The sequence below is a fragment of the Rhinatrema bivittatum genome, chromosome 2, assembly GCF_901001135.1.
Source record: "Rhinatrema bivittatum chromosome 2, aRhiBiv1.1, whole genome shotgun sequence".
Taxonomy (NCBI): domain Eukaryota; kingdom Metazoa; phylum Chordata; class Amphibia; order Gymnophiona; family Rhinatrematidae; genus Rhinatrema; species Rhinatrema bivittatum.
The window spans coordinates 261,433,004-261,458,133 of NC_042616.1; the positions used below are offsets into that span (position 1 = coordinate 261,433,004).

A 25,130-nucleotide genomic window follows, 5' to 3' on the forward strand; every position below is an offset into this window, starting at 1 on the left:
GGTTCATCTGTTTCCTGGCTGGGTGAGTGGCTCATCAAGAACACATCTCAGTTGAGGAAAAATGAATCAGTGCAAGGAACCATTTGGATCTTGGTAGGGTTTGTCAACAATTACCCCAGTCTCAGACTAGAAGACACTATTGAAACCTCAGAGTTCGCCTAGAAGGATAGATGAATATTTTGTGGTTCATGAGAAGGCAGGACATGTATCTAATTGTGAAAATGTACTCTTTGTCTCGTTTGGGTTTTTGATGTTAACTGGCTAGGGACTTGGGTGTAGGGAAAATTGTAAAATTGATGGTTTTGTGGTGGTTGTCACCCTGTCATTTGGTTGAATTATGCCAATAAAGTCTAATCTAAACTCGACAACTCAGTTGGAGTTCATTGGGAATTTGTTAGATGTGATTCGGTGGTCTGTCCCCATGAACAGACAAAATGAAATTGTAGCTGCAGTGGAAAAGAGAACGTAGAGTTGGCAAACCGTCAACTTACTCAGTGTGGAGATTGCTGGGCTTTATGGCTTCACTGTGCATGTTATATTTATGGCATGCATCCATATGATCTACCAAAAAAGATATATTGCAAAATATAACACACAAAAATGTTATTAACTAAACAATATTCACCTACATCACAATATATCATAAATGTAAACCATATAAACCATCAAACATCATATTACAATCTCACAGATCCAACAAGCAATACAAATAGCAATTATTTTTAAATTGTGTTATGTGAGTGTGGTTTGTAGTGTGTTGTGCTGTATGGTAATATATGAGTATGTTTGTTGTATCTATGGGATTGTAAAATGTTTAGTAATGGTTTTTGTTTACATTTATGATACATTGTGATGTAGGTAAATATTGTATAGTTAATAAATTGTGTATTATATTTTTTAATATTCTTTTGATAGATTTGTTGGATGATATATTATTTGCCATTTTTTTATATTTAATTCATCCATATGAGGTAGATCCAACGAATTTGGAAATTTCAGTGGAATTAAGCCATAGAAAAAGACAATTGGCTCACATTTCTGTATGTATGTATGTATTTATTTATACCATTTATATTCTGCCTTCCTTCAAAACTTTTGCCTAAGGTGGATTACATCATATTACAGAAACCTCAAATTAAAATGATAAAAGATAAAAGTTCTCTTTCAGCGATGGCCCCTCCCCTAACCCTGTCATTAAGTAGTATTGACCCCCACCCTCCTTTCCAAAGACATCAAGGCTGACACTGCCTCCCCACCCCAATAGCAATCCAAAATTGTTGGTGTTAAGGTGCCCTCCCATCCTTCCCCCCCCCCCCCCCCCCTCCCTCCCATATCCCCTAGATCAGTTGTTCTCAACCTTTTTCTATCAGGACACATTTTAGAGATGACATTCACATTCATGACACACTGAACACATGACCATCATGGGACTAAATACATACATATACTCTGCATCAACAGGAATCTCTCACTTCCTATCAAGTTTCCCTGAACATTTCCCTGAACAATTTCCCTGAACAATTCACCATACATAACTGATATTCTGATTCTGGTGTCATCTCAATAACAGCATCACAAACTCCCTTTGCTACCAGGTGCATTGTAAAATAATACAAAACCTGGGAAAAAAACAAACCAACCCCACTCTGTACATGTTTATCAAACCTGCCATACCGAAGCAGCACTAATTCCAAGAAATGAAACAGCAATAGCCCTACCCACGAAAAGGCAGCAGTTCAATGCAAGATCATGTTGAGAAAATACAACAAATAAGACTGATACAAATCTCTACATGCTACATCTGTCACACACATACAGAATACAGACAGACCCACCTTCATCTAATATAAAATAAAATACCACAAATTACAAATTCGGAAACAAAAACTGGAATGGAAACACAAGATCACCTGCATGCAGTGCAAAACTGGAGAACTAGAAACAGAAATTTTCCTAGCTTGTAGCCAGATGGACTCAGAACAAGTGGGTATGGTGTGCTCGTGCTAGCAGTTGGAGACGGATCTGACGTCAGCACGGGTACATATACCCCCACAGGAAGTGAAGCAACTCAGTAATTTCCGTCTCCAAAGCAGTTTGGAGCTCCTGCACGCTCACTGAGCGTGTTTTCCAAATCAGCGCTACCTACGCTTCAAGGTTCTGGGACAACACTTCCAATTCCGGGCTTTGCCCTTCGGGTTAGCCACGGCGCCGCGGACCTTCACCAAGGTGATCGTAGCAGTAGCAGCGGCGCTCAGATGGGAAGGAATCCTTGTCCATCCCTACCTAGACGATTGGCTGATCAGAGCGAAATCACGAGAGGAGAGCCATCGGGCAACCGACAGAGTGATCGCCCTTCTGGAAAGCCTGTGATGGGTAGTCAACCTAAGCAAGAGTTACCTACAGCCTTCCCAATCACTGGAATACCTGGGAGTTCGGTTCGACACCCAGGCAGACAAAGTCAGCCTCACTACCAAGAGGAGGTTAAAACTCCAGATGCGTCTACGGTCCTTGATGGGAGCCAGTCGGCCCATAGCCTGGGACTATCTGCAGGTTCTCGGTCTCATGGCATCCACCCTGGAAGTGGTATCCTGGGCAAGGGCCCATATGAGACCACTACAACGCACCCTCCTCTCTCGATGGAGCCCTCGCTTTCGGAATTACTCCGTGCATCTCCCTCTACCAGCCAGACTGCGGACCCAGCTACGGTGGTGGTTGCAGTCCGACCACACGAGCAGGGGGTCGAAGATGTCCTCCCCCACGTGGACTCTGCTCACCACAGATGCCAGCCTGAGTGGATGGGGAGCACACTACGAAGAGCTTACCGCCCAAGGGCGGTGGAACAGAGAAGAGTCGGGGTGGAACATCAACCGTCTAGAGGCACGGGCAGTCCGATTCGCATGCCTGCGATTTGCCCACAGACTGAGGAACAGAGCAGTCAGAGTGATGTTCGACAACGCCACCATAGTGGCATACATCAATCGACAAGGCGGAACCAGAAGCCAACAGGTGTCCCTAGAGATAGCCCCACTGATGGCTTGGGCAGAGGTGATTCTCCAGGACATCTCCGCCGTCCACATTGCCGGAAGAGACAACGCCACGGCCGACTTCCTCAGCAGGGAAAGCCTAAATCCGGGAGAGTGGCAGCTGTCCCCCACAGCCTTCCAGATGATCGTGGATCAGTGGGGGATTCCGGACATGGACCTATTAGCGGACAGGTCCAATGCTCAAGTACCCAGATACTTCAGCCACAAGCGAGATCCGTTCTCTCACGGGATCGACGCCCTGGTTCAGCCATGGCCTCCAGGGACTCTGCTATACGCCTTTCCTCCGTGGCCCCTGCTGGGCGCCCTGCTTCACAAGATTTAGAGACACAGAGGCCTAGTTCTTCTAGTGGCACCAGACTGGCCCAGAAGACCTTGGTACACGGACATGACAAGACTACTGGCAGGGGAGCCCCTTCCCCTGCCTCCTCTCAGGGACCTGCTTCGTCAAGGTCCCATCCTCCACGAGGATCCGGCTCAATTCTCTCTTATGGTCTGGCCATTGAGAGGGCTAGACTGAAGAAAAGAGGTTACTCGGAGCCGGTGATAGATACACTCCTCCGAGCTCGCAAGTTTTCCACATCCCTCACCTACATAAGGATCTGGAGAGTATTTGAAGCCTGGTGCGACACTCATGGCACCAATCCACATGCGACCACAATCCCTATTGTTCTGGATTTCCTACAGGATGGGCTTCAGAAGGGTCTCTCCCTAAGCTCCATCAAGGTTCAGGTGGCTGCGATGTCTTGCTACGGTCCCAGGAGGGATGGCAAGACCATTGCCACGCACCCAGATGTTTCCCGCTTCCTGAAAGGAGTCAAGCACATTCTTCCGCCACTGAAGTGGCCAGTGCCCCTGTGGAACCTCAACATAGTTTTGGATTTCCTCGCAGGATCCACCTTCAGACCCCTTCGGGGCCTGTCTCTCCGTTCGCTAACTTTGAAGATGGTGTTCTTGCTGGCAGTGTGTTCCGCATGCCGCATCTCAGAGCTACAAGCGCTGTCTTGCCGTGATCCCTTTCTCAGAATCACTCCTGAGGCTATCCATCTTCGCACGGTTCCCTCCTTTTTACCTAAAGTGGTCTCACAATTTCACCTCAACCAAACCATATCTTTGCCAACCACGACGGGCTTGAAGAAATCAGAAGAAGGGCGTTTGCTACGCCATCTCGACATCGGCAGATTACTACCCAGATACCTGGAACAGACAGAAGCAGTAAGAAAGACAGACCATCTGTTCGTCCTTCACAGCGGGAAGAAGCAAGGGGAAGCGGCCTCTCGGCCTACCATAGCCCGTTGGATCAAAGAAGTTATCAGAGCGGCCTACGTAGAGGCCGGAAAGTCACCACCTTTACAGGTCAAGGCTCATTCTACCAGAGCACAAGCAGCATCTTGGGCAGAATCGAGGATGCTGTCGCCCGCAGAAATATGTAAGGCGGCGACATGGTCCTCCTTCCATACCTTTTCCAGATTTTACCGTCTGGATGTCCAGGCCAGGGAAGACACAGCATTCACGAGGGCAGTTCTACGCAGTCCTCAGGCAGCCTCCCGCCCAGTCCGGGAGTAAAGCTTTTGTACATCCCACTTGTTCTGAGTCCATCTGGCTACACGCTAGGAAATGCTGAGATTACTTACCTGATAATCTCCTTTTCCTTAGTGTAGACAGATGGACTCAGCATCCCGCCCGGCTGCTGGTGTACATGGGTTTCACCAATTCAAGGTAAGCCATGTCAGTTTCTTACATAAGAGCGTCCGCTCTACCAGGTGTCGACGCCTTCCGGTTGGAAGCACTGGCGGTCTCCAGCTACTATCAATCGGTCAGGGGAATCCTGTTTTCTAATTCATTGATCGGTCAGTACACATATATCCATAACAGCTTTTGCAAGGAAGATTACTGAGTTGCTTCACTTCCTGTGGGGGTATATGTACCCGTGCTGACGTCAGATCCGTCTCCAACTGCTAGCACGAGCACAATATACCCACTTGTTCTGAGTCCATCTGTCTACACTAAGGAAAAGGAGATTATCAGGTAAGTAATCTCAGCAATATTTCTCACAGGACAAGCAGGATGGAGCCCAATCACGGAAAACTTCTGTCAAAGTTTCCAGAACTTTGACTGGCCCCTACTGGGCATGCCCAGCATGGCACTAACCCTGCAGCCAGCAGGGGTCCCCCTTCAGTCTTCTTTTTTCTGCGCAGCGGTAGCCTCACGGTTTAGGAGCTCTGAACACATTCCTGACAGGAATTTTCCTCACGGACTTATTTAAAATAATTTTGCCCCACAGGGGTCCCTCCTCTAAGTTTTCTCAGGCCCCAGTACTCCGGTAAGTTTTTCACTGTTTTTCGTCGATTACCTTCGAGTTTGGCCCTCGCGGCCTACTGGCCGTCGACCGTACCGCGGCTCGATTGTTTCTATGGCCATGGCGTCGGGTTTTCGTCGATGCCCGGACTGTACTCGCACCATGTCTATTACAGACCCTCATAGGGTCTGTGTAATGTGTTTGGGCCGTGAGCATGATGTCCTGACTTGCACCAAATGTGCCCTCATGACACCAAAAGGTCGCAAAGCCAAAATGGAGAAGATGGGACTCCTTTTCCGTGCTCACACCCCGACGCCGTCCATAGCATCGACGTCATCGGAACCGGCACCGTCGAAGTCGCACCACCAGTGACAACCGTCCGGTGACCGCCCGCCATCGACGTCTTCACGGCCATCGACTCCCGTTTCTCCCCCTCAAGATCGAAGGGAGAAACATCGCCATCGGCACCGTAAGTCTTGGACCGTCGAGGGAGCGAAATCATCGAACTCGCCATCGTCCAAGCCACCATTGAAGAAGCCCCGTCCAGGAACGGCACCGACCACTCCTGTGACCGGGACATCGAGGCCACCCTCACCCGATCGGGGTTTGGGAGTCACGATTCCGCCTGTAAAGGTGGTCCCTCCGACTGTGCCTCAGCCTCCCTCTTCCGTCACGGAGCCGGAGCTGATTGCCCCAGGTCTCCGGGAAGAACTGGACCGGCTGGTCCAGGAGGCCATCGACAAGGCGGTGCAACGACTCCAGGTCCCTCCGGCACTGACACCGGCACTGAGAGTGGAACCAGTCACCGACCCGATTCCAGCAGTGCTGGCACCGCTGCTATCCCGGATGGAGGCGCTCATGACTGCCCTTCCACCGGTGATTCCCAGGTCTCCGATGGCTCCGGTGCGCTCCCCGATGACAGCTTCTTCGGGAGGAGAAACACCGTTTCGCATTCCTCCTTCGGGGGTATTGCCTCAGCCATCGATGCCATATCGTCCCTCGCCACAGATTCATTCATCGGGAGCGATACGCACATTGGCACCATCGATGCCTTCGATGCCAGCACCGATGCCCCCCAGGGGGTCCACAGTGCCCCCTGTGATTCCTTTGATTTTCTCGGAGCCTCAGCCGGGCCCTTCGGGTATCCAACCCCCTTCTCGTCCTACAGGTCAGCCTACTGATCCTTATGTCACCTGGGGTGATGATACTTCCACAGACACCGATGACTTACCTTCGCCTCCCTCTCCTACTGAAAGTAGAAAGCGTTCTCCTCCAGAGGACCTCTCTTTCATTAATTTTGTGAAGGAAATGTCAGAATTGGTCCCTTTCCAGCTTCAGACGGAGCAAAATGATAGGCACCAGATGATGGAGTTTCTCCAATTCCTGGATGCCCCTAAAGTGATCACTTCTATTCCCATTCATCAAGTTCTTCTTGACCTCCTTAAAAAGAACTGGGAAAATCTTGGATCCATTGCCCCAGTACACAGAAAGGCTGATACTTCTTATCTGGTACAGTCGGCCCCTTGCTTTCAAAAATTTCAGCTTGACCACCACTCAGTTGTGGTGGAATCGGCTCAAAAGAAAGCAAAAAGGACGAAACCACACTCCTCTACCCCTCCTGTCAAGGAACACAAGTTCCTTGACAATATTGGTCGTCGAGTGTTCCAAGGGGCCATGCTTATCTCCAGGATTGCTTCTTACCAGCTGTATATGACCCAATACAACAGGGTCATTTTCAAGCAAATACAGGACTTCTCTGAAACCCTGCCTGACCAATTTCAAGAACATCTTCAAACCCTTGTCAACAAGGGGTTTGAGGCAGGAAAGCATGAGATAAGAACAGCTTACGATATCTTCGACACCTCCACTAGAGTGTCTGCAGCTCGGTGCTCACCCATATGTGAGGACTACCATCCTGCTTGTCCTGTGAGAAAGCAAATGTTGCTTACCTGTAACAGGTGTTCTCACAGGACAGCAGGATGTTAGTCCTCACGAAACCCGCCTGCCGCCCCGCGGTATTGGGTTCGTAACGTTTTCTTGTTTTATTTTTTCGGCACTGCCTGTAGCTATCAAATAAGACTGAAGGGGGACCCCTGCTGGCTGCAGGGTTAGTGCCATGCTGGGCATGCCCAGTAGGGGCCAGTCAAAGTTCTGGAAACTTTGACAGAAGTTTTCCATGATTGGGCTCCATCCTGATGATGTCACCCATATGTGAGGACTAACATCCTGCTGTCCTGTGAGAACACCTGTTACAGGTAAGCAACATTTGCTTTCCTGCTATGTTAAGCAAAGACAGAAGAAATGTGTATTCTCAAAACTGACATATTATGGCTCTTGTACCCTGTCACTCCCCTCCATACTCCCATCACCCCTCACTTCTCACAACTTCTCAATCGTCCTTTCTCATGCTCATATCCCTGTCCAATAATTGACACCCCCAACCCTGCATCCTCTTCCCTATGCCACTTATCTCACCTACTCAACTCTCTCGGCCCTTCCTCTCCTCCTCCCTACTTAGCATACCTCTGACCACCTCTTTCCCACCACTTCATGCTCCATCATCCCCTGACCTTTCCTCTTCTCCAACCTAGCAGGCTCACCTCCATCTCTCTCTCCACTTTCATCTCTCCTCCCTGCCCAGTGGTCCCCAGCCCCTCCTTTCTCCACCTATCCCTACCCAGCAACCCCATCCTCCTTTCTCCCACCCCTTCCTGCCCAGCAGACTCCTGACTCTCCCATGGTCTTCCTGCCCAGCATATTTCGCTGCCCTTCTGGCTGCCAGCCAGCTTAAAAGCCTTCAGTCCAATCTAGAGACTCCCTCCCGCTTTACCAGCAGCAGATGAGGGCAAGAAGCATTGAGGAGAGGAAGAAGATGATGCAGCAGCAGAAGTCAACAGTGGATCTATAGAGCACACACCTTTCTCCCTCATGCTCCTGCTTTCATGTCCAGACCCCATGGGGTGAAGAGAGCATCAGCAGCCTCACTGCCAAGAGAATGATAAAGCTGTTGTCCTGCAGGGCCCATATGAACAGGAGTTGGTAATACCTTGCTCTAATCTGGGTGAAAACAAAGGTAATAACCTCCCACTGGGCCAGGAAGAGGAGAAGGAAGCAAGAGCAGCTTCTGTCATACCCAATAAAGGAGAAATCAGCCAACTCCTGTCCAGAATGATGAGGAAAGAGCAGCCTTCTGCTGGGTCTGCAACATACCTTCTGTGACCTCACGACACATTACTGTGTCCCAACACACCTGTTGAGAACCACTGCCCTAGATATATGACTGTGGCAAGGTGAAGTCGATGCAGTTTTTCAAAATTAATTCTTTTATACACTGAATTCTTTCATACATTTGGGGGATGGGGGAGGAAGGATGGAAGCACTATAGCCCTAATGGTTTTGCATTACTATTGGGGTGGGGGGATAGTGTCAGCCTTGATATCTTTGGAAAGGGAGTGGAGGCCACTAATACTCGATGACAAGGGTGGTGGGGGGTCACTTTTTATTTATGACAGGGTTAGGGGGTGGGGAGGCATCGCCACAGAATTTTTAATTTTTTTTTAAACTTTTGGATGTTGGGGCTGCCTTAAGTGGTGGCCCCGGTTTGAGCCAGAGATCAGCCTTGACCCCCCTCTATACTTTTTATTTTTTGGGTGACTTCTTTAAGGTATCAGTCCTCTAAGGCGATGGTGGTACCGTGAGATTGGAGCCTCCATCGCACCTTGCCTACTTGCTGCCAACCCTGCCCGTATCCTGACTTTGTCTGACTGCTCTTTACAGGACACTTGCTTAAGCCCTGCCAGTCCCTGGAACCTAAGGGCTTAACCTGCACTGAATGGGGCTGGTATAGGTGAAGTCTCAGCTTCAATAAGGGCATGCCAATCAGCTGTCAGCATGGGCCTAATAGGTTCACCTACTAGGCTGCGTTAACCACGCCATAGCCCAAGTGCTCACATCCATGACAGCCCAGAAAAGGTCATTGGGATCCTAGACCTTAATCATAAGAAAAATAAATACAGAAAAGAGACTGCAACTCAGCTAGATTAGAAAAACCTTGTCCATATATCTATTCTACACATTAAGCCAAACAGTGACTATCCCTGATCCCTCCCACTTAGAATCCAAAAAGACTCTTAAATGCACAGGATACAGAAATACATTTCTCACAGGACAAGCAGGATGGTTGTCCTCACAAATGGGTGACATCGAGGATGGAGCCCACCACGGAAAACTTCTGTCAAAGTTTAACAGAACTTTGACTGGCCCCTACTGGGCATGCCCAGCACGGCACTGACCCTGCAGCCAGCAGGGGTCTCCCTTCAGTCTTCTTTTTTCCGTGCAGCAGTTGCCACGCGGCGAAAGGAGCTCTTAACCACATTCCTGACAGGAATTTGGTACTTTATTTCTGAAGAAAATTTGCCCCTCAGGGGTCTCCCTTCGACAAATTTTTTCAACCTCGCGGAAATCCGGTAAGTTTTTTGCCGATTTTGATCGACTTACGTCGATTTTGGCCCTTGAGGCCTGTCGACAATCACCGATCCCGCGACTAAATTTTTGGCCCAAGGCCATGCCGACGGGGTTCCGTCGATGTCCGGATTGCACCCGGACTATGTCAGTCACAGACCCCCATAGGGTCTGTGTTTTGTGTTTAGGCAGCGAGCATGATGTCCTGACTTGCACCAAATGTGCCTTATTGACACCCAAAGGTCGCAAAGCCAGGATGGAGAAGATGGGGCTCCTCTTCCATGCTCGCACCCCAACGCCATCGATAGCATCGACGTCATCGGAACCGGCACCGAAGTTACACCATCATCGTCAACCCTCCGGTGACCGTCCACCATCGATGACTTCTCGGCCGTCGACTCCTGTCCCCTCCCCGGATGGGCGAGGAGATCGGAAGGAAAAACATCGCCATAGACGGCACAAGTCTCGGCCCGTCGAGGATCCAGAACCATCGACCTCCGTACACACCGAGCCACCGACTAAAAAGCCTCAATCAGACCTGGCACCGTCCACATCTCGTTCGCAGGCACCGAGGAAACCCTCACCCCCTCGGGGTGTGGGAGCCGTGATCCCACCGGTTACGGTGGTCCCTCCGGCTCAGCCTCAGCCTCCCTCTCCCGTCGAGCCGGGTATCGTTACCCCTGGTCTCCGGTTAGAACTGGACCGGCTGGTCCAGGAGGCCATCGAAAAAGCGATGCAGAAGTTCCAACCTCCACCGGCACCGACTCCGCCACCGAGGAGGGAACCGACCACCGAGCCACTGGTAGAAGCTCTAGCACCGCTACTGCACCGCATGGAGGCGCTTATAACGGCCCTTCCATCGGTGATTTCAGTAGCACCGACAACACCACCGTCTCCGACAGGATTATCATCGGGAGGGGAAACACCGTTCATAATTCCCCCTTCAGGGGTGGTCCCATCGGTGCCTTCTCGTCTCTCGCCATCGATATATCCTTCGGCTCCATCGATTCCAAGGCCGGCACCGATTTCATCGACAGCACCGAAGCCCTCGATGCCGTTCCCAGTTCCGCCTTCAGCACCGATGCCATCGAGATTTCACTCGATGCCCTCGGTGATTCCTCCTAATATCCCGGATCCTCAACCAGGACCTTCAGGGCTTCAAGCCCCACATGATCCCTATGATACCTGGGGTGATGATACATCTTCTGACACGGATTTACCTTCACCACCATCTCCTACAGAGAGTAGAAAACGTTCTCCTCCTGAGGATCTCTCGTTTATTAATTTTGTGAAGGAGATGTCGGAAATAGTACCTTTTCAGCTACAATCTGAAAAAGATGACAGGCACCAGATGATGGAACTGCTCCAATTTCTGGATGCTCCTAAAATCATCGCTTCCATCCCTATTCACCAGGTGTTTCTGGATCTTCTAAAGAAAAACTGGGAATCTCCTTCATCTGTTTCACCAGTCAATAAGAAAGCTGACTCCACATATCTTGTCCAGTCAGCACCGGGATTTCAGAAGCCTCAACTGGATCATCGCTCTGTCGTTGTTGAGTCAGCGCAAAAGAAAGCAAAGCGTCAAAAGCCACACTCTTCCATACCACTTACCAAGGACAACAAATTCCTGGATAGTGTAGGAAGAAAGGTGTATCACGGAGCTATGTTGATTTCACGCATAGCTTCGTATCAGCTTTACATGACTCAATATAACAGAGCCATCCTCAAACAGATGCAAGAATATGCGGACACCTTGCCTGACCAATATCAACCACAGCTTCAAGCCCTTCTTAACAAAGGGTTTGAAACCGGGAAGCATGAAATTAGGACGGCATATGACATCTTCGATGCTTCCACAAAAGTTTCAGCCACAGCCATCTCAGCCAGACGTTGGGCTTGGTTAAAATCATCCAACCTTCGCCCAGAGGTCCAGGATCGTCTATCTGATTTACCCTGCCTAGGGGACAATTTGTTTGGAGAACAAATTCAGCAAATTGTAGCTGAATTAAAAGATCACCACGAGACGTTGAAACAACTCTCATCCACTCCATCTGATGTGACCTCCAAACAACCATCTAAGAAGGACTCTAAAAAGTCGTTCTTTAGGCCACGTCAATATTATCCTCCATCGGCTAAGCCTCGACCTGCACGGTCTTCCAACAGAGCTCAGCCACGCCAGCCTCGGAAGCAAAGACCTACTTTAGCCCCACCCCCTGGGCCTGCGGCGGGCCTTTGACTTCCCTGTAGAGAGCACGTGCCAGACCCCTCTTCCAGCCATCCCTGTGGGAGGTCGACTGTGCCACTTTTTAGACCGCTGGATACAGATCACCTCAGATCAGTGGGTACTAGCAATTATAGCACAGGGTTACCACCTCAACTTCACTACTCTTCCGGCAGACTCCCCGCCTCTACAAGCATGGAGTCTGACCAGCCACTTGACTCACTTACAACAAGAAGTATCCCTTCTTCTGCAATCAAATGCTATAGAACCCGTCCCTCCCTCTCAGCAAGGAAAGGGATTCTACTCCAGGTACTTCCTGATACCAAAGAAATCAGGGGGGCTTCGTCCCATCTTAGACCTTCGAGCCCTCAACAAGTACCTTCAAAAAGAGAAGTTCAAGATGGTAACCCTGGGCTCGCTTCTCCCTCTGCTGCAAAGAGGGGATTGGCTATGCTCTCTCGACCTCAAAGACGCTTATACCCACATTGCGATAACCCAATCTCATCGCAAGTACCTGCGTTTTCTGGTGGGCCGAAACCATTACCAATATCGAGTACTACCTTTCGGCCTGGCGTCTGCACCACGGGTCTTTACCAAATGTCTCGTCGTGGTAGCAGCATTCCTCAGAAAGGAAGGTGTCCACGTCTACCCCTATCTGGACGATTGGTTAATCAGGGCCTCCACCCAACATATTGCTCAATCCTCCCTAAAATTGACAATTCATACACTCCTTTCCTTAGGGTTTCTTGTCAATTACGAGAAATCTTGCTTAGTCCCATCTCAAACCTTATCTTTCATTGGGGCGGACTTGGACACCTTACAGGCAAAAGCCTACCTTCCTCATCAAAGGGTCCAGACTCTAATATCCCTAGCTCGCCAGCTCCAGTCTCAAACACTGCCACGGCTCGCCAATTCCTCGTTCTCCTAGGACACATGGCATCCTCGGTTCAAGTCACTCCCATGACGCGACTAGCCATGAGAGTTACCCAATGGACTCTGCGACATCAATGGATTCAGGCTCTTCAGCCTCTGTCCACCATTGTCACAATTACACAAGCGCTACGCCTGTCCTTAACCTGGTGGACGACTCAAGTCAACCTCCTGCAGGGCTTACCTTTTCTTCTACCAGATCCCCAAGTAATCCTAACCACCGATGCTTCCCACACCGGTTGGGGAGCCCATGTGGACAAGTTACAAACTCAGGGACTCTGGTCTCGAGAAGAAGCCGAGCACCAGATAAATTTCTTGGAACTGCGAGCAATCCGCTACGCACTCAGAACTTTCCAAGCTCACCTATCGAATCAGATAATCTTGATCCAGACAGACAACCAGGTGGCCATGTGGTACATAAACAAGCAGGGAGGCACAGGCTCCTTCCTTCTGTGTCAGGAAGCTGCGCAGATTTGGGCAGAAGCCCTCTCCCACTCCATGTACCTCAGGGCCACCTACCTGCCGGGAGTAGACAATGTATTGGCAGACCAGCTGAGCCGTGTCTTCCAACCACACGAGTGGTCACTCAATCCTCTCGTAGCGACCTCTCTGTTTCACAAGTGGGGTTATCCCGACATAGACCTCTTTGCGTCTCCTCAGAACCACAAAGTGGACAATTACTGCTCTCTCCTTCGGAGCCAGCACTCTCGGCCGAGGGATGCCTTCTCCCTCAAGTGGGCGATCGGTCTGCTTTATGCATTCCCTCCACTTCCTCTTCTGTCGAGGACTCTCGTGAAGCTACGCCAGGACGGAGGAACCATGATCCTGATAGCACCGCACTGGCCACGCCAAGTGTGGTTTCCCATACTCCAGGATCTCTCCATCTGCAGGCACATTCCCTTGGGAAAGGACCCGCATCTACTCACTCAAAACGACGGATGCCTCCTCCATCCCAACCTCCAGGCCTTGTCCCTGACGGCATGGATGTTGAAAGGTTAGTCCTGCAGCCTTTTAACCTTTCGGATTCGGTTTCTCGTGTCCTGATAGCTTCGCGAAAGCCCTCCACCAGAAGATCCTATTCATATAAATGGAAAAGGTACACATCATGGTGCACTTCTCAGTCCCTTGATCCCCTTTCCTGTCCAATCTCTAAATTCTTGGACTATTTATGGCATCTATCAGAATCAGGTCTTAAAATCTCTTCCATAAGGATGCATGTCAGTGCGGTAGCCGCCTTCCATAAAGGTATAGAGGGTGTCCCTATTTCAGTACAACCCCTGGTAACACGCTTTCTTAAAGGCTTGCTCCATCTGAAGCCACCCTTACGTCCTCCGGCCCCATCTTGGGACCTTAATCTGGTTCTTGGTCGTCTAATGAAACCACCTTTCGAACCTCTGCACTCCTGTGACTTGAAATACCTCACTTGGAAAGTGTTATTCCTTTTGGCTATCACTTCAGCTCGCAGGGTTAGTGAATTACAGGCCCTAGTTACCTATCCGCCTTACACTAAACTCCTGCAGGACCGGGCGGTACTCCGCACTCACCCTAAATTTTTACCTAAGGTAGTTTCTGAGTTTCATATCAATCAATCCATAATACTACCTATCTTTTTTCCCAGGCCCCACTCCAACTCCGGGGAACAGACTCTGCATACCGTAGACTGTAAACGAGCTCTAGCTTTTTATCTAGACCGTACAGTTGCTCACAGGAAGAACACTCAATTATTTGTCTCTTTCCATCCTAACAAGTTAGGACAACCTGTGGGGTAAGCAGGCTCTTTCCTCCTGGTTGGCGGACTGCATTTCTTTTTGCTATCAGCAAGCTGGCATTCCTTTTCAAGACCGTGTTAAAGCACACTCTGTGAGGGCCATGGCGACTTCAGTAGCACACCTTCGATCGGTGCCGCTTCCTGACATCTGTAAAGCTGCAACCTGGAGTTCTCTCCATACCTTTGCAGCCCACTATTGTTTGGACAAAGCTGGAAGACAGGACTCCATGTTCGGCCAATCTGTCTTGCGTAACCTTTTTCCAACGTGATGTACCAACACCCTTCCACCTGCCCGGTAGAGTGCAGATGCCCTTTCCCAAATTACACCCCAGTTGTTGTGCCTTTTGCACGCCGTTGGGTGCCTTTGGTGCAAGTCAGGACATCCTCAGCTCGGTACTCACCCATTTGTGAGGACAACCATCCTGCTTGTCCTGTGAGAAAGCAAATGTTGCTTACCTGATGTAACAGGTGTTCTCACAGGACAGCAGGATGTTAGTCCTCACGAAACCCGCCCGCCACCCCGCGGTGTTGGGTTCGTTTTATTTTTACTTTTTAGGCACTGCCTGTAGCTTTGAAAATCAGACTGAAGGGAGACCCCTGCTGGCTGCAGGGTCAGTGCCGTGCTGGGCATGCCCAGTAGGGGCCAGTCAAAGTTCTGTTAAACTTTGACAGAAGTTTTCCGTGGTGGGCTCCATCCTCGATGTCACCCATTTGTGAGGACTAACATCCTGCTGTCCTGTGAGAACACCTGTTACATCAGGTAAGCAACATTTGCTATTTCAAATTATTAAAGATCACAGTGCATTTACATAGATACCGTATAACGCATGTAGCTCTGAAAGACAACCTCAGCATGCATAACTAAGAATTTCTTCCTATGCTCCTGAGTAGATGGAAATATCCATGGTGTTTGTCCTTTAAATACTTGATGGTTGCGAAAATAGAGATGGAGGATGTTACGATCTTGAGGAAAAATAAACATCAATAATGTAGCCCTAGAAGAGGACCTCTTCTTCTAACCTCTCAAGAAGTCCAGAGATTTCTAAGTTGGCAGAAAATATCTGTTCAGCTCCCTCATCTTCCACTCCCTCCCCCCTTGGGTCTTCTTTAGAGAGAGAAATGCATGCTGTACCTTTAACTGGATATACTAAAAATAAAAAAAATGAGAGCTTATGGTGTCTCATATCCCCCAGTCATAACTTGCAGTGAGTATAGATGAGGCAGGTTCTGATCAGGCTGGAAACTCTGATGGAGGAAGGTGAACCAGGCCAATTAATTAAAATTGGCAAGCAGATAGAGCAAGGGTGACATTAAATCCATAACAAGAAATTTATGTAATTTCATTGGCTAAATTTTAGAGACAAGTCTACTTGATTAAACCTTTGTTAGAGGAGCTTCATCTAAATATAGTAAGTCATATAAATGTCAACTTATGGATATGTTTCTTTTGCATATATGTGTAGAGAGCCCAAAGGATCTCTACTAAAGAGGATTGTTTTATCTTTATAGAGGGGAACAGAATTAGAATTACTGTTGGATGTTAGCTTCCCCATTGGGGAGACTGAGATGGTGAGATCCCAGATTTTATAAATCCCTGCCACCATCTTAGTATGTGGATTTTTCAGTTATCCCTTCTAGGTGTAGCATGTCCCTTTGCTGCTCTGGCTTTGTTTATTTAGGAAAGGACCCTTGGGACTCTAGACATGAGACCTGGGTAGAGTAAAGAAAGGGTGCCTTTGCCTAATTCACCAACAGGCAAATTTTAAAACAAGTGCACATGCACCCATATGCTCACATATGGGCACGCGAGCGAAGACATGCTGGAATTTTAAATCGTGTGCACATATGATTTCAAATATGCCTACCGTGTACAAGTATGTTCCAAATTTTAAGCGATTACTCGAGCAAATATACTTTTCCTAGCGTGTAGCCAGATGGACTCAGGACCAATGGATATTGTGCTCATCTGCTAGCAGATGGGAGACAGAGTCAGATTTCAAAGCTGACGTCACTCTAGATATACCCCTGCAGTAACCTCAGCTCTTCAGTATCTCTCCATCTCCTAGCAGATGTGGATACTATCCCACACACTAGAATAGTGTTAACAAATACAGCAAAGAAGAAAGAAAAATAAAATTTACATTAAAGATCGAGCCCCACTCTCCTGCGGTGAAACCTAAGGGTCCCTCCCCCAGTTGAGAATTCCTGAGGTGATGTCTGATATCCCTCAAAGGTGTGCCTTGGTCTGGCAGCTGGTTCCCGGCATGGGCTTAGGCCCCAGGGTGCAAAACCAAGTGTGGAAGTGAAGGTAAAGCCCTCTCACCCCGCAGCTGGAGACCATCCGGCACACAATCGGTAAGCGCCGAGACCAGGTAAGAAAAAATCTTTAAATCAGGTCTCCAGCCCCCGAAGCTCGGATTGCCATACCGATTTGAATTACTTCCCGACGAGGTAAAAGGAAGCACCGATCGGGTTGAGCAGCCCTGGTTGGGCTAGGCCCTGATCCGGTGCAGGGGTCCATGTGGAGACCCTCGGGGGCACCATCTTACGCGCAGGGGCGTCGGCACTATCTTCCCTTCTCGACCGGCGGTACATGTGGGGCAGGCCAGGCAGCCGATGCGCCTAACTTGTGCGCGTCCAATACAGATGCGTGCACAGAGGTGTGTACAGCAGCACGCATAACCACACGGACAACCGGGCTGCGCGCACGACCAAGCGCGCACAGCTACATGCACAGCTGCGTTTACAGCTACAAGCGCACATTGAAGCTAGAGGCAATGGCACCAGCACCCAAGAAGGCCAGAAGACACTCTCTTTGCACAGCCTGCCACATAAGAGCCTCACAGCCTGAACTGGAGTCCTGCTTGTGCCAGCATTGCGAAGAAGCCTAAGGGGAACCAAATCCTGACCCCCTCACTGTCTGGGGATGGATCCGGAACTACTACAGACTATGGTTCCCCAGATCTATGCATCTCTGAGATGGCTTCTCCACAAGAGAGCATTCAGGGGCTCCTACGCTGACTCCCCCTGGAATTAACATGGACCCAGGGACCTTCTACTGGTTAGAATTTTTCCAAGGGCTACAAGCCTTCGTTCAGGCGCAATCAGCCCTGGCTGCGTCCTGGGCTCAACCCCTGCCGGAAGCACAAGAAGCTCCCGGCCCTGCTCGGATGCCTCGAGACATGCCTCGCCTAAACAAGAATTTCCCTGACAGGGACCCAGACACCTCAGATGATGATGGTGATTCCCTAGAAGAAGGAGAAATCCCTCCAGGCCTGGAACCATACCGAACCATGGTTCGCTTCTTCCACAAGGATGAACTACCATCCCTTGTTTCCCAGACTCTGAAGACTCTGGGTATTCCAGGTATGAACCCGATGGCGGAACCAAAGAAGAACCCCATCCTGGTGTCCCTTCGTAAAGCCTCCCACATCGCAGGAAAAGACAATGTCTCAGCAAACTTGCAGAGAGAGTATGGACCCGTGGGAATGGACGCTGTCAACTGATAGTAAATCACTGGGGCCTCCCAGCCATGGATCTACTGGCTTCCTATCTCAGTGCCCAAGTCCCCAGGTTCTTCAGCGACAGACGAGAGCCACACTTCCAAGGAATCGACGCTCTCGTCCAGACTTGGCCAGAGGAAGACTTACTTGTACGCCTTCTCCCCATGGCCACTACTGGGCAAAATCATCCGCAAGATAGAGCACCACAGGGGACTAGTTCTCCTAGTGGCCCCGGATTGGCCAAGGCGACCATGGTACGCAGACATGCAAAGACTCCTTGCGGGGAACCCTCTATGCCTACCTCCACACAGGGACCTGCTCCGGCAGGGCCCGATTCTTCATGAAGATCCGTCTCGATTCTCTCTTATGGTCTGACCCTTAAGAGGACTCGCCTGAAGAAGCGAGGTTACTCGAAGGCCATGATTGACACCCTGCTCCGAGTGCGCAAGTTCTCCACATCCCTGTCATACATACGGATCTGGAGAATATTCGAAGCCTGGTGTGAGGACCACGGGATACTCCCGCAGACTGCCAAGATTCCCATGATTCTGGACTTCCTACAGGATGGTATTAAGAAGGGGTTGTCTCTCAACTCCCTCAAGGTCCAAGTAGCCGCACTTTCCTGCTTCAGAGCTGAAGTGGACGGTATCCGACTATCAACTCATCCGGATTTGTCCCACTTCCTGAAAGGAGTTAAACAACTCCGGCCACTGCTAAAGTGGCCTGTGCCCCTATGGAATCTTAATCTAGTATTAGACTTCCTAGCAGGGACTTCCTCTAGGCCAACGTGTGGTCTGTCACTACGCCTCTTAACATTGAAGACTGTATTCCTGGTGGCAATATGTTCAGCTTGTCGCATATCCAAACTACAGGCACTATCCTGTCAGGAACCATTAGGTTCACTCCTGGAACCATACAGCTGCGCACCGTCCCCTCCTTCCTACCGAAAGTGGTCTCAGAGTTTCATTTGACCCAGGCCATCTCCTTGCCATCTCCAGATGAACATAAGGACTTTGAAGACTCACGCCTTCTTCGCCACCTAAATGTCGGCAGACTCCTGGTGCGATACCTAGAAAGATCGGAACCGGTATGCAAAACAGATTGCTTGTTCGTTTGAAGCGGCCTCGCGGGCGACTATAGCCCGCTAGATCAAAGAAGTAATCAAGGCAGCCTACATAGTGGTAAGGAAAGCCCTTACCACTACAGGTTAAGGCTCATTCTATGAGGGCCCAGGTGGTCTCTTGGGCAGAAACCAAGCTGCTGTCGCCTGCCAAGATCTGTCGGGCGGCGACGTGGTCCTCCATGCACACCTTCTCCAGATTCTACTGCCTGGATGTTCAGGCCCAAGAAGACGCAGCCTTCGCAAAGGCAGTATTAAGTGGGCCACGGGCAGCCTCCCGCCCTGTCCGGATTAGCTTTTGTACATCCCATTGGTCCTGAGTCCATCTGGCTGCCCGCCAGGAAATGGAGAAATTATTTACCTGATAATTTTGTTTTCCTTAGTGTAGACAGATGGACTCAGCATCCTGCCCATGGCTGCCCCAGAGAAGGAGAACCTCGGAAAGCGAACCTCGAGACTAAGCAAATTCGGGTAAGCCGCTGCCTACCCTTAGTTCGACACTCAGTTTGTCCGGTGTCAGCGTTAATTGGTTGAGTGCACTGGCGGTCTCCAGTCTTGAAATCAGTTGAATCAGTTCAATCAAGTTTAATGAAGTTAATTAAGCAAAGATATCCACAGTGGCTTTTCGAAGAGAATACTGAAGAACTGAGGTTACTGCAGGGGTATATCTAGAGTGACGTCAGCTTTGAAATCTGACTCCGTCTCCCATCTGCTAGCAGAAGAGCACATAACCCACTGGTCTGAGTCCATCTGTCTACACTAAGGAAAACAAAATTATCAGGTAAGTAATTTCTCCATTATTATCGGTCTAAATTGCTTTTGAATATTGACCTCACCACATCTATCTTTAGAATGATGATAGGTTGACAAAAGTTTGTTTTGTTTTTTTTACTTTTAGCCCTGAGCAGATGCACATTGTGATATACCTGAAATCATGATGCAGACTCAGCTACATGCATTCTTTATCATAAAACTAATTTGCAAGTAAACGTTCTGTATGAAATCCCTTGCAATTAATAAGAACACCACTTAGAAAGACTTTATTCTTTCGAATAGGTTTTAAACCAGGACAGCGCAAAGTTTTGTTCACCTGCTTTAAGAGAAATGACAAACGTGAGGTCAAAGTTGCTCAGTTGGCTGGTTCTGTTGCTGAAATGTCAGCTTATCACCATGGGGAGGTAAGTTGCAAGAAGAAAATGATACATTTTGAAAAAGTTTACATGAATAATTGCAAATGTTACTGTTCTTCATTTCCAGATAAGCATGTATTAAAATGACCATATTAATAATCTGCTTAAAAATATAGCTGCTCATATCACAATACATGTGATAGGTTAGATTTATTGATCTTTATGTTTTTTGTATATTTATAAATCTATTTATATTTATCTTGATAATTTTCTTTTTAGCAAGCTTTGATGATGACCATTGTCAACTTAGCACAGAACTTTGTTGGAAGTAACAATGTTAGTGTGCTGCAGCCCATTGGTCAGTTTGGTACCAGGCTTCATGGGGGCAAGGATGCTGCAAGTCCTCGTTACATCTTCACAATGCTGAGGTAACTTCTTTACAATCATCCCATTGTCAGAACAAGAAGCATGACTTTCTGGAGGTCTGTAATTTCATTGTGTGTTTAGACATGCAGGGGTTTTAATTTACAGATATACATACACATGCACAAACAAGTGAAGAGCAACCAATATTTCACAGTCTTAACTGCACCAGCACACACTGTGAAATTAACATATGGCATCAGACTGGAAAGTCTGGCTAATATGTATACCAGATAATACTACTGAATGCCATAACTTGCCAAGTTTTCATTACAGGCTTTAAAAAGCCAATAGGTGGTGGCTGATAAATCTCAAGCTGCTTTGAATCCGTCATCAAATTGCCAAAGCATGCCCAAAATTATTGGGAATATACTTATCTTCTATCCCAGAGACTGTAGAGTACACTATCCATATATAGATGCCAGTCTAGTGATTTATGAAATTAACAGAATCCTCTTTTTTAGGTTCTTTTTATTAATGGTTGAAAGTGTTGAAAATGTGTGGTAAATTTTACTAAAGTTTGGTGTCCTCATGGTTTTCTTCTTCTGTCTCACTGTTAGTCCTTTGGCAAGGCTGCTGTTTCCAGCCATGGATGACAACCTTCTAAAGTCCCTCTACGACGATAATCAGCGGGTAGAGCCTGAGTGGTACATTCCCATAATTCCAATGGTTCTAATCAATGGTGCTGAGGGAATTGGTACAGGATGGGCCTGTAAGCTTCCTAATTATGATACCAGAGAGATTGTGAACAATGTTAGAAGACTGTTGGATGGCTTGGATCCATATCCAATGGTAAGAGAGTCCTGCTTTAGTTATAACACATGCAATTTTTTATTTCTTTTGGAGTGTGCACTCAGTTCTCATCTTGCCATAGGAGGAGAAGTGGTATCTCTGTACAAGGTAGCTTTTAGCTTTTTTGCTATTCATAGATTTATTTTGTGTTTTCCAAAGTTTATTTAAATATACCCTTTATACTATATTTTTTTTTTTTACACCAGCTGACTTTCAATTTTTATTATTTCCCTTCAGATTCTGCTTTTTAACAGATGAAACATCTGTTTGTTACTAACAGTTTCTCTTTTATTCCTTTAGGATTTTAGATGAAATAGAACCAGGGCTGGGATCTGATGCAATAAGCCTTCATTTACAACTACCCAGGGATTTGTTCCCTTATTTTATATCCTCTTCCAATTTACTTTAGTTTAGTCATTGCATTGATAATTCTAGACAGAAGACTGTGCTCTAGAATCTTGCAATCATGTGTCCTAAATCTGGATACTAGGTTTTAATTTTGCATAATGAATTTGACTCTTCCTTGCCCTCCACCCAGGGACTGTGAATACTGCCTCTGTGGCATCCCCAGCCCTGGTTGATCTGGTGAGTGGAAGACTTGTACTGGTAGTCAAACCTAGGTCTCTCTGTATGACAGTACATAGCACTGCCACTGAGCCACCAAACTGACCACAAGTTCTGTTTTTTAAACAAAATTTTATCAAGCATAACATTGGCATAATTTGTTGCCTTTCCTCTTGCTGACTTGTCTGTACAATATGGTAGGTGAGACAGATAAAACTTCTAAGACATACAGATTTTTTAAAGTGCTTTTGCTGGGACAAAGAAAATAGTGTTGTCAGCTCTAACGCCAAAATCAAATGGTCTACAAAATCATGAAAGGACTTGTAAAAAGTTAATGTAAATCGGTTATTTACTCTCTCAGATAATAGAAGGACTAGGGCGCAATCCGTGAAGTTAGCAAGTAGCTCATTTAAAACAAATTGAAGAAAATTCTTTTTCACTCAGCGCATAGTTAATCTCTGGAATTCATTGTCAGAGGATGTGTTACAGCAGTTAGTGTAACTGGGTTTAAAAAAGGTTTAGGTAAGTTCCTAGAGGAAAAATCCATAAACTGCTATTAATTAATAAGCAATAGTAGCTTGTGATTTATTTAATGCTTGGGTACTTGCCAGGTACTTGCGACTTGGATTAAGCACTGTTGGAAGCAGGATACTGGGCTTGATGGACTCTTGGGCTGACCCAGTATGACAGTTCTTTTTTTTTTTTTTGTATTTAAATCTGTTTATTCATTTTTGTGAAAAAGAAAGGGATCATTTCACATACATTGTAAGCAAGCAGATAAAACATAACATAGAATAGTACAAAAGGATGTATTCACATATTACATTCGGCCAATAAGACTATGTAACCCTTATAAGCATTCAGGGTCTGATAATAGGTTAATATTAAGAGAAATAAAGAAATAAAGTAAGGTGAAAATGTAAAGTGAAGGAGATAACACTAGAAAACAAAGGAAAAAGAAAAATAAGGAAAGAAAAAAGAAGGGAAATAATCAGTGTGTTTCGCAGAGTAGTATGATTAGGACTGATCTGAAAGGGTATTTCCTGATGTAGAGAGAGTCTTAAAGGCTTCCGTATTTGAGATTTAATCGCCATTGCTTTTTCATATTTGCAGTACAGGCAAACTGAGTTCCACCATAGATGTTCAGATAGCAAATTGCTTCTTTTCCAGTTGGAGGTAACATTATGTACTCCTACCATGAGAAGAAAATCAAGCAGTTTACACTGGGAGATGGGAAGATTTAAAGAAGGGTCCGCTCCCTTGAGGAATTACTAAAGAATAGGTATTTGGGGTATGAAAATGGAGTATGTTAGAAATTACAGACCATATTTGCGTCCAAAAGGTTTGTACATATGGACAGAAGTAAAGCATGTGACTCAGGGAAGCATTTTGTGCTGAACAAGTCCAACAAGCATGAGATGTAAGTAGACCCACTCTATACAATTTTCAAGAGGTCCAAACAGTTCTGTGAAGTATGAAATAAGAGGTCTGTGTCAAACTAGATGATAGAGATATACGGGTGGATACCTTCCAGAGGTATTGCCTCTTCACTGAGGTTGACACCTGTAAAAGTTCTGCAGTCCATAGGGGCTGCACCACCGTCTTAGACCTAGAAGAGGTTCCCTGTACGTACCAGGATCAGTCCAGACTGCTGGGTTATGCCTCCCCTCCAGCAGATGGAGTCAGAGAGAAAACTGAAAGCACCCCCTAGATATACTGGTGTGCCACCTGCCATCCTTCAGTATTTCCTCTGACTCCAGCAGATTGAGAGGCATAACCTGCGGTCCTGTCTGTCCTGACTAAATTCCTTTCAGGTGTTATTTTTTACTTTCCTGCCTATACTGTCTATACTGTCTAGATCAACTGGTTCTTCCTAGTTTAAAAAAAAAAAAAGAAAGATTTTGTTTGACCAGTGGGTGTTCTATTTTTCTTAAGCGCAGCGTTCAGGCAGGCGCTGAGAGCATTGCTCTCATTCTTTTACCCGGATTAGTATGTCCCTTTGGTCCTGGGGGAGAGCTTACCGGTGGGCCGGTCACCCTCCCCCCCCCCATGGGTATTCATTCCAGGTTTTTAATCTGAAGAGGGCTTTCTTTATTAATAAAAAAAAAAAAATAGTAAGGAGATGATCAAGGACACGTAAGTCCTGTTGGCTGTAGGCAGTGATCTATTTTAAAGCCCTAGCCTGCCGCGCTTCTAGCCACGCTGACCAGGGACGCCGGAGGGGGTGGATATTTGTTCACCCGGCAATTTGGCAGCTTGCTGAAGCAGCCTAGTTTTGGCGCGATTTTTCTGTTCAGAGGCAACTTACCTTTGGCGCGCTTTTTACCTGCAGTCTCCGGATGCCGCGGTCTTCGGCCTGCACGGCCTGTGGTAGGGCGGGGGCGCGACTCTCCAGGGAGGGTCTCTGCTCCCGCTGCATTCCTGGGGGCGAGGGACCCTCCCGGGGGCCAAGCGCTGCCCGCAGCTGCACTTCAGCCTCTTCTTCGACGCGGCAGGGGAGACTGGCAGCCGCGCGGTCGTCAGCCCCGCCTTCCTGTGAGAGGGAGCCGGCGGCCATCTTCACCACGCGGCAGCCTGCTGATTCGGCATCGGAGGATGAGGATTCCTTTCCTCTCTCGCTGCCTGCCTTAAGCCCGCGCAGTGGGTCAGACCTGGATGCTCCTCGGGCCCCCCCCCCCCTCAGAAACAACCCGCGGGGGGCTCAAATAAAAGGAAAGTACCATTTTCTTCAAAATTTGTGCTATTAATGCACCAAGCGTTTTTAGAGGCAGAGGCAGGTTGGGAGTTGGATGAACCCCCTCCCGCAAAGGTTCCTAAGGTGTCTCCTGTCCCAGGAAAGTCTGGGGCTCATGGAAAGGCGGGGGCTTCAGATGGAGCC

General features: G+C 47.9%; 1 protein-coding gene across 1 annotated transcript in view; it reads left to right on the plus strand.

Annotated features, from left to right (window-relative positions):
• The window catches only part of TOP2B (DNA topoisomerase II beta), a 777,593-nt gene that overhangs the window by 478,865 nt on the left and 273,598 nt on the right, over positions 1-25,130 (plus strand). Inside the window, 3 exon segments of the mRNA XM_029589448.1 lie at positions 20,400-20,521; positions 20,753-20,901; positions 21,457-21,688. Of these exon segments, the coding sequence (XP_029445308.1) occupies positions 20,400-20,521; positions 20,753-20,901; positions 21,457-21,688 (503 nt within the window).